Below are 14,109 nucleotides of genomic sequence, written 5' to 3' on the forward strand. Positions count from 1 at the left end.
CCCTGCCAGGTATCCTGACTGAAATGATGTCTACCCCAGCCCAACTGAGGCCTAGCCTTCTGCCGGTAGGAGCTGCAATGCCTGAATGTGAGGCTAGGAGAGGCTGGTGGGAGATGCCAGGCCAACAGGGTCCCCCAACCCTTAGGAGGGTCTGACGCGCAAGTCATTGCTTGCCTTCTTCTATGGAGAGGGTACTTGGAGCTGTCTCATTCCAGGCCCCACAGATGGTCCAAGGACCAGATAGCCTCCAGAACCCTCTTGCAGGGTGGTTCCCACTACAGAGAGCATGGTGGCAGGAGAGGAAGTACAGATCACCAAAGGCAAGAACCTCAATTGGTAGGCAGGCAGGGAGGAGCCAAGACAGAGCTGATAGAGCAGGCACAGGGACAGGATCAGAGGGTTGAGGCTGGCTTGCAGACAGTACCAAGCTTGGTGACCTCAGGATGCCCCATTGCACTAGGGATATACCTAGGCTTTCTGGAAACTCTAAAAATGGAAGTGTTTTCCAGGAAGGCTGTAGGCTTAGATGGGAACATGAGGGTGACACAACACCTCTTCTTATTACCCTCGGAAGCAGCCTGGGAGGCATGAGCCAGCAGCTTGTTCATGGCAAGTGGGTACAGGACCCCCACATCTGCTTGCAGGCCTAGGATGAGGTCAACAGTGAGTAGATTGGAACGCTATGAGGAGGCCCGGCAAATGCTAGAGCTAGCCTCCCAGAGCCCCCACGCCAATGTCCTTCCATAAGTCATGGCCCTAGCCTCTGGCCTCAGCCCTGGAGAGAAGGAGGCGGCCCAGCCAGGCCCAAGGAGCAGCCCTGCGGCTTGGGGTGTTGATGTCAGTGCCGAGTCAGGCCCAGCCACGCGAGGCTCTGGATTCAATTAGCGGCTGTTCAGGGCTCTGGCACAAAGAGGAAGGAGGAGGGTGGTGGGTCCTGGTGGGCGGTGGGTGAAGGCAGTAGGCCTGGGTGGGGCCCTTTCCTCCTAAGGCAGTGGCAGCCCAGGTGGATTTCCTGTAGGCCTGGGTCCCATTAGGGGAGTGGCCCAGCAAGCCCTTTCCCCCTCAGCAGCCTCCTCAAAGGGGCCTTTGTAGGTTGCGGCTGGACACGGCGGCTGCTGAGTAAATGTTTTCACTGCAAAGCAAATCTGGCCTAGTGGAACGGCTGGGGTAGGGGGTGGGTTGCAAGACCCAAAGAAAGGGCCCAGGAAAGGCATTTGGAGTGTCCCATCAGAACAGTGGCTGGAAGCAGAGAAAACCTAGGCCAAAGAGAGACTAGGCCAAATTGCAGCACCCACTCCCACCCAGGACAATCCCATGACTATAGGCCAGATGAGGAAATGTTCTAGCCCCAGTCACCAGGTCCTGACCACAGCAGGCCCATGCCATTCAGGCAACTCATACTCTCATTTCATACCCCCAAACCCCCTTTACAGAAGAGGTGTAAACCTAAGAGAGATGAGATAGCAGCCTGCTCATAACAAGTGGGGATAGGACCCCCACGTCTGCTTGCTGGCCCAGGATGACCCTGCTACCAACATGGGAAGGCCTGAGGCTGTTGTGAGCTGCAGAAGCTATCAGCCCTGGTGCTACCTGGGGGTGGGGGGGGCGGTGGTTACAGTTCACTGGCACCGTCACATCCCTCTCATTTACACCCATGAGCATGGCACCTGACACAGGTGTGTCTTAGCCTCTTGGACCAGAACACAAGTTGTTCCTTCAGCACCAAACTCTGCTGTCCCTCTGGTTACTCCCCCCACCTCCACCCTGTACCAAGCACGGGGAGCCAAACATGTAGAGTGTGGGTAGCATACTGTAGACTATCTGCCTAAGCCCTGCTTCACATGTAGGACCCAATACCCTGAGGCTGGCCTGGCCCCTGCTCTCCCCACTTTGTCATGCCTTTTTTTTTTTTTTTGCAGTTTTTGGCTGGGGCCAGATTTGAACCCATCATCTCTGGTATATGGAGCCGGCGCCCTACTCCATAAGCCACAGGCACCGCCCTGTCATGCCTCCTTTTAACATTCAAGTGAGAGGACAGGACAGAGGTGGGACCCGCAACAGAGGCCCCTAGGAGAGGACAAGGGCAGGATGGGGCACATGCCTGATTCGGACCCCCTGTAGCTCTTATAAGAGCACATACTGTGCTGCCCAAACCAAAATGGAAAATCTGTAAAACAGGGAAGAAATAGAGGGTAGATGAGTGGACACATTTGCCAACCTCCTCCTCGGCTATGCCCACAGCCAACATTGCACACTTTCCATTTCAGTCCAAACTCACTTAGCAGCCCCAACATCCCAGGCAGGCAGTGGGGGGCGGGGATTCCAGCTTCTTGGGTCTCCTGCCCTCCCCCGCAAAAAACAGCCCAGAGCGTGACATATACCCTTGGTGTCACCAGCTTTATGGAGGCTGATGAGTCCTGGCTTCCTTGCCATGGGTGCCAGCCTGGCGGGGCAGGGGCCAGGGCTGGAGGACATTGGCCTGGCTGCCCATCTGGGAGTAATTTAAGAAATTCCAGTCCTTGCTGGCCCTTTGAGGCTATTCTTAACTACTATAATTATGGGGTCAGCCCTGGCTGGTGGCACCAGGGGGTCTGGGTATCAGTTAATTCCCCCAGAGGCCAGAGTGGGGCTGGGCAGGGGATGCTTGTGTGTGTATATATGTGTGTGTGTTGGGGGTGGGAGGATCCTATCACTGGGGGTGGAGCCTGGAAGGCAGGAAGTGGTGGGTGGAAGAGCACTTGGTCGCTGGTGCCGGTACCTTCCCGCCTACACCTCTGCTGCTCTGCTGCTTGGGCCCTGTAGGGAAGGAGCTGTCTGGCTGATAAAAGCCTGGATTATAAGATGCCAGGGTAGCATCAGCCAGGGGTCAGAGGCAGGGGGGTGGCTGCTGAACCAAAGGCTCCAATTCCTTGTGGGCAACGGCAGGTTCTGCTGACTCTTCTCTGAATCCCCAGGTCCCAGAGCTGGCAAGATGCTGGGAGTGTGCATGCTCACCCTCTCACCCCATGTGGTCTTAAGGAAGGTGCAGAGTTTTGCTCAGCCTTGTCTTCCTCATCTGTGAAATGGACCTAATCAGCTTCTCGGCCCTACCTGGGTGTGAGAGGATGGGAGGGAGGATCACTGTCACCGCAACTACTACTCTTCCTCTGGGAGCCCCTGACAGGAGCTCTGACTGGCACTCAGGTAGGGGGCTCTTCTGGTGGGTTCCAGAGAGATCCCACAGCCTTCCTTGCCCACACTGCCTTTGCTGCTCCTGGGGCTTGGACAGGTTGCTACCTCTCTGTAACTCAGTCTCCTCAGCTGTGAAATGGAAGAAGGGGTTAAATAAGCCAGCCAAGGACCTAACACTCCCAGATGCCCCCACCTGGGAAGGTTCCAGCAGACCCTTCCCTGAGTCATGACTGAGACCAAGTCCCTGCCTCCTCCCTCAAACCACGCTGAGGCTGAACCTCCCTGAGCCTGTTTCCTCAGCTGTGATGTGGGTGGCCACACAGAATGAATAGATGGTCACTCAAATGCTTGCTGTTGGCCTCTTGGCATCTAATTTCTAACCTGGCCTGGCCCAGCCAGGGGCCCCATCAAGCACTGCAGCAAACTCTCTCCACACACTTCTGGGGGCAGATGGAAGGACCAAGTGTACATAAACTGCCCAAGCTGCCTGGGGCCAGCCCCACCTGCAGATAGACCCCAGGACAGACCAAGGACAGCCAAGAGGCTGGTGCTGAGTGGGCCTCATAAACCACAGCAGAGTTCAAGACGCACCTCAACCCACATGCCTGCCAGTCTGTCCCAATGCTACCCTACATCCACCTGCATCCCCCTTCCTACCAGAGGCTTGGGCCCCAGCCACACCAAGATATCCATAGCAAAACCAAGTGTGCTCCTGCCCTGCCTGACAATGTCTTTTCCCCAAATGCCAAAACCCATCTCCATTGACCCATCTGTGAAGCCTGCTATGACCAAGGGCCCACTTCTCTGCCAGAGGGCAGGTAGGCACCTTACCACCTGCTGCTGGGGTGGTCTGGGAGCTCCTGGAGCACGGGGCCAGGTTTCTTTCGCAGAGACCTTTACAGCCCAGCCCAGCCCACCCAAAATACTCAGGTGGTCAGCCCACCTCACTGAGCCAGTAGCACTCATCCATCAGCCTGAACTCAGGACACTATCTGGGCCCTCAGCCCAATGGCCCACTCAACAAGCGGTAGCTCCTACCCGGGTGAGGTGTCCAAGGTGAGGGAGGCCAGTGAGCTGGAGAAGAGCCGGGTGTCCCAGAGCTTCACTTCACGCTCACGCATCTGTGGGGAGGGCCAGAGAGAAGGTGAGAGGGGCCTGTCCCTTGGCCTACCCCATAGCTCTTAGGAAACTTAATACCTGAGGGCACAGCCTGGCAGGGGGTACCTGCCCATAGAGAGCTTGAAGTGGGGAACAGTCACACCAGGGAGATAGAGTTTGGGTTTTCATATCCTTGCTAAACTATTTAGTTATTTATTCTGAGACAGAGGTGTCATCATAGCTCGCAGCAACTTCAAACTCCTGGCTCAAGTGATCCTCCTGCCTCAGCCTTTGGAATAGCTGGGACTACAGGCACCCACCACCACACCCAGCTAACTTTTTCTATTTTTTTTTTTTTTTTTTGAGACAGAGCCTCAAGCTGTCCCCCTGGGCAGAGTGCCGTGGCATTACAACTCACAGCAACCTCTAACTTCTGGGCTCAAGCGAGTCTCCTGCCTCCGCCTCCCAAGTAGCTGGGACCACAGGCGCCCGCCACAACACCCAGCTATTTTTTGGTTGCAGCCGTCATTGTTGTTTGGCGGGTCCCGGCTGGGGATTCAAACCCGCCACCTTAGGTGTACGTGGCTGGCGCCTTAGCCGGTTGAGCTATAGGCGCCGAGCCAACCTTTTCTATTTTTAGTAGAGATGGGATCTTGCTCTTGCTCAGGCTGGTCTCAAACTCATGAAACTCAGGGGATCTGTTCCCCTTGGTCTCCCGGAGTGCTAGAATTACAGGTGTGAGCTACTGTACCTGGCCAGCTTCTCATATCTTGCCCCTTTAAGAAACCTTAAGTGACAAAGAACAAGCAGTGGTTCCCTCCATGGACCCTGGTCCCTGTGGAGCCACCGGGCCCCCATGGCTCCCTGGGTCAGGCTTAGCTCTTGCAAATGGAATCTGTCAGTTTTCAGCAGACGTTGGTCCCCTGGGGTTTTTAGACTCAGCTGCGCGGCCAGGCCGTATATGGACAGGCCTAGAGCTGGCCCTCACTCTCTCACCTCCCAGTGACCTCACCCCCGCCTCTTGGGGCAGGAATTCAAAGGGCTGTTCAGGTCCCCATCTGGCTGTGCCTTGCTCATCCAAGAGGAGTCCCCTACCTGGTTGAATCCAGTGGACACAAGATGGTCTTGGGTGTCCGTCCATGCCAGCCGGCTATCCCTGCTGTTCTCATGGGCCCATGTGCTCTGCAGGAGACAAGACATGGAGCTAAGTCACCAAGGGCCCTTGAGGGGACAAGGGCCTCTGGGGTGGACCTGAGATGGATAGTTCTACTGCCTACCAGTACCCTCCTTTTTGTTTACCATCGCGCCCCTCCCCATCATTGCTTCTGTAGGTGCCCAGGGGAGGTTCTCAGCTTAGCGTCCCCATCCCTAAGTTCTGACCCTAGCCCTCACACTCAAAAGCTGAGTGACCCTGGGGGTCCCCACTCCCTCACGTAACCTCGTTTTTCTCACTTGTGTACACAGTTCACATTGCCAGTGCCACTTACTCCTAAGGCTGTCACTGTGAGGAAAGACAAGCCTGGTGTGCAAATCCAGGGATTGTGAGGATTACTACTGCCTCCCGAGCAAGAAGCAGGGCTGGGGGCCAAGCTTGGGAACATCCTAGCAAGGGCAGAGAAGTGCCCAGCAGCCCTCCCGTGGTGCTGGAGCTGCCAGCAGGAAGACTCCCAACCCTAGGGAGGAGAGAGAAGTTCACATGGTAGGCGGGGCCCTGACCCCCTGGGCCCTGGCAGGGGGGAGTTGAGGGGGCTGGAGGAAATGTACACAGCTCCCTCCCAGCCACCCCAGCCCCTGGAGCCTAAGATGGAGGACCCTGTTACCAAAAATAGCTCACCCCAAACCGTGGCCAGCTTCCTCCAAGCTTCCCACGATCTCCTTGGGAATGAATAAGGGCGGGAAGTAGCCCTGGAGGAGCTGGCCCAGGGCCCCCTCCCCAGCCTGCACAAGCCGACCCCAGCGTGGGAGACCATCGGAAACAGCTCTATGTTGTGTCCTTCAAGGGGCTTTTCTCACTGCTCCTTCCCACCAGGCCACAGCCAGCACAGGAAGTCGAGGTTGGAGCCTGAGAACTAGGGCCCCATACCCTTCTCTCCATGTAAGAGGGGCTATAGGGGTCATACAACAAGAGCCAGGCCACAGGCCTGACCTGTCCCCAACAACTCCAGAAGTAGGTCAGAAGTGTTATTCAGGCTCTCATCCTCCTGTTAGTGTGCAAATAATCCTTCTGTAATCAGCAAATCAGATGGCTCCCAATTTGCCTATAGATCGTTCATTCATTCAACAAACATGCAAGGCCTCCCATGGGGCCAGGAGCTGTGCTAGGAGCTGGCAGTGGGCCCAACAGTTCTCAGATTGAGAATCAGGTAGTGGGGGGGAAGCGTTGCAGCTCCTTCATTTGGTCTCTGCTAATTCATACATTCAAGCCAAACACTATGCTAGGCACTGGGGACGTGGGGACAAAACATAAAAGGTTCCCAAGCCCATGCACATCAGGGAGGCAGATGTGGGCCAAATGGGAGTAACTATGACATAATGCATTACTATAAGCACCATGAAGGAACAGTGTGGAAGTTATTTTATTTTATTTTTTTTGAGACAGTGCCTCAAGCTGTCCCCCTGGGTAGAGTGTTGTGAGCTCACAGCAACCTCCAACTCCTGGCCTCAAGCGAGTCTCCTGCCTCAACCTCCCAAGTAGCTGGGACTACAGGTGCCCACCAGAACGCTCGGCTATTTTTGGTTGCAGCTGTCATTGTTGTTTGGCGGGCCCGGGCTGGTTTCGAACCCGCCACCTTAGGTGTATGTGGCTGGCGCCTTAGCCACTTGAGCCACAGGTGCCAAGCCATGTGTGGAGGTTACTGTAGTAAGCCTTGGAGTCAGACTAAGTGAAAGCCCAGCCCAACCACCCATGGCCAGTCCCAGAATGAACCCTCAAGTGTGTGCCTCATCTCGCTTGTCTGTGAAAAGCACCATAACAGGACCTACTTTTGAGGATTGCAGCAAGGAGTGTTAACACCTGCAAAATGCTCAGGATTGTGTTTGGCACACATCCAACATGCATTTTCATGGGATGATAATGGTACAATAAGTGTATAAGTGAGGGAAGTCAGTGTCTGGTGACATTCAAGCTAAGCCATAAGAGTCAGCAAGTAGGAGCCAGGCAAGGGAATATTCAGGAACTGGCAGCAGAGAGGCCAGGGCAACCAGCAGGTGGCCATTAGGGAGGCAGAGGCAGAGGTAGACCAGGGCTGTGGGGCACCTGGGCTGCCACTGAGCATTTTTCTTCCGGGGGCACAGCCTGGGAGTGGAAGATCTCCTGGCCCATCTACCACCTTCCTGTTTCACACACAGAGAGATCCAAGGCCCAGAGAGAGGAAGCCATTGGTCCAAAGTGGCCCAGCAACACAGCTGTGGGCCATTGAACCTTACAATTCCTGTGAGCTGGGCCCACCACTATCTCTTCAACCTGCACAAGCAGGACCTAAGACTCAAAGCAGTAACAGATTTGCACAAAGTTGCAACCAGGAGGCAGCAGAGACAGGACCAGGAGAAGCCCAAGACAATAGCTGCCCTCTGGACACCTTCTGGTTTCCAGCAAACATACCCAGATGAGTTGATACTGTAGATAGAGCCAGGTGTCTGGGCATGACAGAAGGCTGGCAAGTCTTGCTGTCCCAAGAAGTCAGCCCAGCCTGAGCTCTGAGGCCAGGAGGAGAAGGATCAGGAAGCCAGAGACCAGGTAAGAGCTCAGGCTACTTCTCCCCCCTCCCTGCTGTGGGTGCAGCCAACTCAATTTGCCCAGGGACTACAGGAAGCCCCCCAGCTGGGGGTGGTGATCAGTGGCCGACCTTCTCCTTTTCTTTATCCCCTCCATCACCAGAATGATTTTCAGTATCAAAAATGAAAAGTTTGCTGACCTCAAGCAAGCCTCAAGGATGCCCCTCATTCTCATTCTCCTGAGCTGGCCAGAGGTGAGGATGCTATGGCAGGGAACTAGGCATCTTTCTGCCCTGGAGCTCAGCCCTGGCACCGGAGGCCCTATGGGAAGGTACTGGGGCCCAGGCCTAGGGTTTCCCTCTTAGAGGCAAAGTAGACCACAGACCTACCAGCCCTGCAGGCAGCAGGGCATCCTGCTCACAGAGAAGCCCCCAGAGGGCTTCACTGCCCCCCAGTCCCCTGACTAAAGTCCCACCATACCTGGACCTGAGAAGAGAAGGGGTAGGGCTGTGGCCAGCCAGGGCCAGCCAGAGGGGCACAGGAGGGGAGGCGCATACCCAGCATTCCAGCTGGGGCAACCAAGCCCCCCTCTGTTGCCATGGTGATGCTTCCTGAATAGGGCAGAGTGCTTGTGCCTGGGCACTGAGTCCTAGGGTCAGGACATGTTCCAGGGTAAAACCCTGCCACCCTCTCACTCCCATCCTGGGGGCTCAATGTTGGGTGGGAGTCTCCCCCAGCGCTTCCTGCTTCCTGGGGCTGGGCACAAGCCCACTTGCCATGTCACAGGGCCATTTGCAGAGTAACCCCTGGGCTTTGGGGCTATTTCCCTGGGGCAGCAATAGCTCCAGGGCTTAGGGCCTCACCCAGCCCCTCTCCCCACCTCTCCCACCTTCCCCCGACCCTCCCACCCTTGGGAAGGGGCGGCAGCAGGGCTAGGGGCCATGTGATCGGATAGATGGGAACCTGACGCTGATGGTTTGTGGTGGGACCCTGGAGCAGGTCTGGAACCTCCTTCTTGACCCTCACATCCTCACCTAGAAGGAAGTCCTACATGCCAAGTACCAGGGACGAACAAATAATCACACCGGCAATCTAAAACCAAAGTAGGGGTAGGATGAAGGGAACTACGGGTGCCCTGCTCCAAGCTCAGATTACAAGGCAGGGGCAAAGGCGCCAGCCACGTACACCTAAGGTGGCGGGTTCGAATCCCCAGCCCGGACCCGCCAAACAACAATGACGGCTGCAACCAAAAAAAAAAAAAAAAATAGCCGGGTGTTGTGGCAGACGCCTGTGGTCCCAGCTACTTGGGAGGCGGAGGCAGGAGACTCGATTGAGCCCAGAAGTTGGACGTTGCTGTGAGCTGTAATGCCACGGCACTCTACCCAGGGGGACAGCTTGAGGCTCTGTCTCAAAAAAAAAAAAAAAAAAAAACAGATTACAAGGCAGGGCCCAAAGAAGACAGTAAAGGGAGGATTGGCCCTTATTGCTTGGCCTCCAGGCTCTGGGGACAACAGTGGGCCCAGGTGAGGTGAGACCCAGAGGGATAGAGGTTGGGGGCAAACTGCACTCCCTCTTTGGGCCTTCAGCCACACCCCTACAGGCAGGAAGGAGGTGTTCCTGAAACGGCGCCCCCAGAAAGCCTCTCCCCCTAGCTGGCCCCTCAGCTCACACCGGCCCTGGTCGCCAGCAGTGGTTTTCCTAATAGAAGCCAGGTGTGGGCCAGATGCCCTGGGCGGAAGTGGGGGCAGGGTAGTGTGGAGGGCGGCATCCCAGCCCTCTGCCCCCACAAGGCGAGAGCAACCAGTACCCTAGCATCTGGGAGAGGGGTGGGAGCTGCCCAAGCCCTTCCCAGGTCTCTTTGCAGCCCAGCCCTCCCCCAGGGCTCCCTCCAGAACCAGACCCTCTCTCTTTCTCTTCCAGGAACTGGGAGCCCTTTGGACCACAGCCACTCCATCTCCACCTCAACATCAGTTGCCACCCCCACCCTACTCTGAAAGAGGAGGAGGAAGAGGAGGAAGGCGGCCAGAATGAGGCAGCAGAGGAGGGAGAAGAGGAAGGAAACGGGGGTCCTCAGTAGGGCTTTAGGGCTCTGTGGGGAAGGCAGCCTGAGAAAGGGGAGGGCAGGCCTCTGCTTCTCCTTCAAGTCAAGCCTGGGCAAATGCTGCCATGCAAATGGCTCCCAATCCCTCCTGAGACTCAAACAGCCACCAGGCACCAGCCCTAAGTCCCCTGGAAAGAAAATGTCAGCCAGCCTCCCAAGGAAGCATGGCCAGCTTGGTCCAACCCTCTGCCCAGCTCGGTCCAACCCTCTGCCCAGCTCACTTCACTTGTCAAAAGGGCCTCCTTCCCATCTTCAGTTGGACAGAGTGGAACTGACTTCATTATTATGGCCAAAATGTAGTGATGTGCTATGTGACTGCATTACTCTGTGTGTATGTGTTGGGGGTTCAGAGGCCCCCAGGCTAGTGGGGTTTAGGCTGGTGGTTCACCTTTGACACTGAGTGGGGAATGCTCTTAGAAATGGGGAGAGGGCCTCTGTGGTAGGCCTGGACCTTTACTGGGCAGCTCTTCTCCAGAGCTTCACCTTCCTCAGGGAAGAAGCCTCCTCAACTTTTAGAAAGTTCTTTTTAGAAATGTAAATCTGCTCATCTCACTTCCTGCTTAAAACTCTTCCCACAGCCCAGGTGACAGGCCCTCTACCACAAGTTCCTAGGATAAGCTCAGCCAACCTCAGGCAACCCTGCGCAGCACCCTTGATGTTACCCAAGGTCACAGCTCCAAGGCCAATGGCTCAGGGAAGCATTGAACCAGCCCAGCAAGAGAAGGCACCAGCCATTCTCCTGGGCCCTGCCTAGTACCTAGCTCCTGCCTAGAGGTCTCAGGGTCCCCATGACTGAGGCATATACCCAGACCCCAGCTTTCTTTCTGGGGACTCAACTGGCCCAATGCACTCCTTTCACAGACACAAACCCAAAATGCTCAGGTCCTGGGCCTCACTCAGAGCCCACCCGCTGTCAGACAGCAGGGACACAGCAGCGTACAGAGGGTAAGGTGTTTTTTTTTTGTTGTTTGTTTGTTTTTTAAGCTCCCCTGACCTCATATGGGAGTGGGAGGGAGAAGAGGGAAGGGTCGGGGAGACGTCTCAAAGGAAGGGAAGAAGTGGGAATCTCAAGTTACCTGCTAGAAAATCCCTGGGGTGGCCTGGCTGTGCCCCACCCTGTAATCAGAGCCAGGGCCAGATAGCTTCCCAGAAAGAGCTTATAGCAGCACCAGCCCACCTTCACCTCCCAGGGAACCCCTGAGCCTGCCCCAACCTGCACCTGCCAGAACTGCTAGGCCCACAGCCTGAGCACAGGATTCAACCTACCCTGGCTGCCAGCAAAACTCACCTGAGAGGCCTGGGGCTTTGTTCTGGGGTCAAAGATCCGCAGTTGCTTGTCCTGGAAAAGCAGAGAGCAGAAAACAGAATGTGTAGTTAGGGCAGGGGGCGCCTGGGGCCAGCCTGTCTCCCCACCCCATGTATACAGATGTACAAGGGCTGGCATCACACTCCAGGGGAACCCCCAGTCTAGTTCTGCCTTTTTACCAAAGCAGGGCAACCCCCCTACCTGCCAGTTACCCAGAACAGTAAATGAAGTGACAAGAATTCACCTTTCTAAGCACCACCGCATACCAGGCACGCTGGACACACAGCACAATGAGTCTTCATCTTTCCAATTACCTTATGGAGCAGGGCTATTACCATGACCCCTTCATGGACCAAGAAACGGAGGTCCCAAACCAAATTATAGGATAAGCTGCTTCCTGTGTGTTCAGCCCTGTACTAGGCTCATTTGATGGCATAATTTCTGCACTCAAAGAATTTAGCATCTAACCAGGAAGAAAAGCCTACACATCACAACCACCCATTCAGCACAGTTACTGATTCAATTACTCGAAGATAAGCATGGAAACAGATAAGACTATTAAGTAAAATATCCATACCTCGTATACAGCCTTATTTCTGTGGAATAATCTGTGTGTGTGTCCATGTGTGCATGCGCGTTTGCATACACAAAAAAATCTGTGTTCACTTTGACTATTTACAGGCTCACCCATAATAAATTGTTCAACGCAAAAAGGAAGCTGCAGAATAACATGGCATGGTGTGATTCTACTGTAGTTCAAATGAACAACAGTCTCTATTTGTGGGCACCATGATCCTGCATCTTTTGTTTGCTTTTTATTGATACACAAAAGTTGTACAGCTTGTACGTTCCACAAGTTTGCTGAGCAAGAGAAAGATCTTGAACAACACAGGCCACAGTCTTACTGCAGGACCAAGGGTGGGGAAGGTGGGGGCTGATCAGTTTTCCACATCTTAACACAGCTCCACTTTGTTTTGTTTTTTATTTTTTCATATATCCCCAATTAGATAAACGATCCACTTTATTTCAATTAACACAGATTCCAATTTTTTTTCCTTATTTTTTGGGGGGGAGGAGGGAGACAGTCTCACTTTGTCACCCTTGATAGAGTGCCATCATGTCATAGCTCACAGCAACCTCAAACTCCTGGGCTTAAGTGATCCTCTTGCCTCAGCCTCCCATGTAGCTGGGACTACAGGCACCTGCTACAACGTCTAGGTATTTTTAGAGATGGGGTCTTGCTCTTGCTCAGGCTGGTCTTAAACTTGTGAGCTCAAGCAATCCACCCTCCATGGCCTCCTAGAGTGCTAGGATTACAGGAATGAGCCATTGCACCCGGTCCCACAGATTCCCATTTTCATATTTTGAAAAACAATAAATTGGAATTTAAAATTAAAAACATCATTTGTATCAGTATCAGAAAGCTGAAATAAAGATGTTGCTTGACTTACGATGCGGTTGTATACCAATAAACCCATCACAAATTGAAAATAACCTCAGTCAAAACTACAGCCCAGAGAGTCACTATTCTTTTTTTTTTGAGACGGAGCCTCAAGCTATCCCCCTGGGTAGAGTGCCATGGCATCACGCTCACAGCAACCTCCAACTCCTGGGCTCAAGCGAGTCTCCTACCTCAGCCTCCCAAGCAGCTGGGACTACAGGAGCCCGCCACAATGCCTGGCCATTTTTTGGTTGCAGCCATCATTGTTGTTTGGCGGGCCCGGGCTGGGGATTCAAACCAACCACCTTAGGTGTATGTGGCTGGTGCCTTAGCCGCTTGAGCCACAGGGGCCGAGCCGAGAGTCACTATTCTAAAAGCTTGTGGTTGCCTATAGCTTTCACACTATTGTAAAGTAAAAAAAATTGTAAGTCAGGGACCTTTTATACTTAATTACAAATCTAATAAAATATGTACAAGAGGATAGTGCCTGTGGCTCAAAGGAGTGGGGCACTGGCCCCATATGCTGGAGGTGGTGGGTTCAAACTTGTCCCTGGCCAAAAACTGCCAAAAAACAAAAAAATTTACACCAGGCACAGTGGTTCATGCCTGTAATCCCAGCACTGTGGGACGCTGAAGAGGGAGAATCACTTGAGCTCAGGAGTTCGAGACTCGCCTGAGAGAAAGTGAGACCCCTGACTCATAAAAAAATGGAAAAACCCAGCCAGGTGCCTTGGCAAGCACCTGTAATCCCAGTGGATTCCGGAGGCGGAGGCAGCGGGATGTTCACAAGCCAGAGTCTGAGGTTGCAATGAGCTACCAAGCCACCGCACTCTGCTCAGGGGCATAGGGTACGACTCATCTCAAAAAATGTACACGATTTAGCTACTTGGGAGGCTGAGGCAATAGAATCACTTAAGCCCAAGAATTTGAAGTTGCTGTGAGCTGGGACACCACAGCGCTCTACCGTAAATATAAGACTCTGTCTCAAAAAAAAAAAAACTGTACAAGATTTAAATGACAAAACCCATAAAATTCTGATGAAAAAAATCAAAGATCTAAGCAAATGGACTGGGGTGGCACCCGTAGCTCAGTGGGTAGGGCATTGGCCACATACACTGAGGCTACAGGGTTCAAACCCAGCCCGGGACAGCTAAAATCAACACACAACTGCAACAAAAAAATAGCCAGCCGTTGTGGTGGGCGCCTGTAGTCCCAACTACTTGGGAAGCTGAGGCAAGAGAATCACTGGAGCTCAAAAGTTAGAGGTTGTTGGCTCGG

At 54.0% G+C, this 14,109-nt stretch overlaps 1 protein-coding gene across 1 annotated transcript in view; it reads right to left on the reverse strand.

Moving 5' to 3' along the window:
• The window catches only part of LOC100959657 (coronin-7), a 68,139-nt gene that overhangs the window by 26,945 nt on the left and 27,085 nt on the right, over nucleotides 1-14,109 (reverse strand). Inside the window, exons 9-11 of the mRNA XM_023513748.1 lie at nucleotides 11,373-11,423; nucleotides 5,365-5,451; nucleotides 4,210-4,292 (exon numbers count right to left, since the gene is read on the reverse strand). Of these exons, the coding sequence (XP_023369516.1) occupies nucleotides 4,210-4,292; nucleotides 5,365-5,451; nucleotides 11,373-11,423 (221 nt within the window). The remainder of the gene's footprint in view (nucleotides 1-4,209; nucleotides 4,293-5,364; nucleotides 5,452-11,372; nucleotides 11,424-14,109) is intronic.

Source organism: Otolemur garnettii, unplaced genomic scaffold, assembly GCF_000181295.1.
Source record: "Otolemur garnettii isolate 467f Iridium unplaced genomic scaffold, OtoGar3 scaffold00044, whole genome shotgun sequence".
NCBI lineage: Eukaryota > Metazoa > Chordata > Mammalia > Primates > Galagidae > Otolemur > Otolemur garnettii.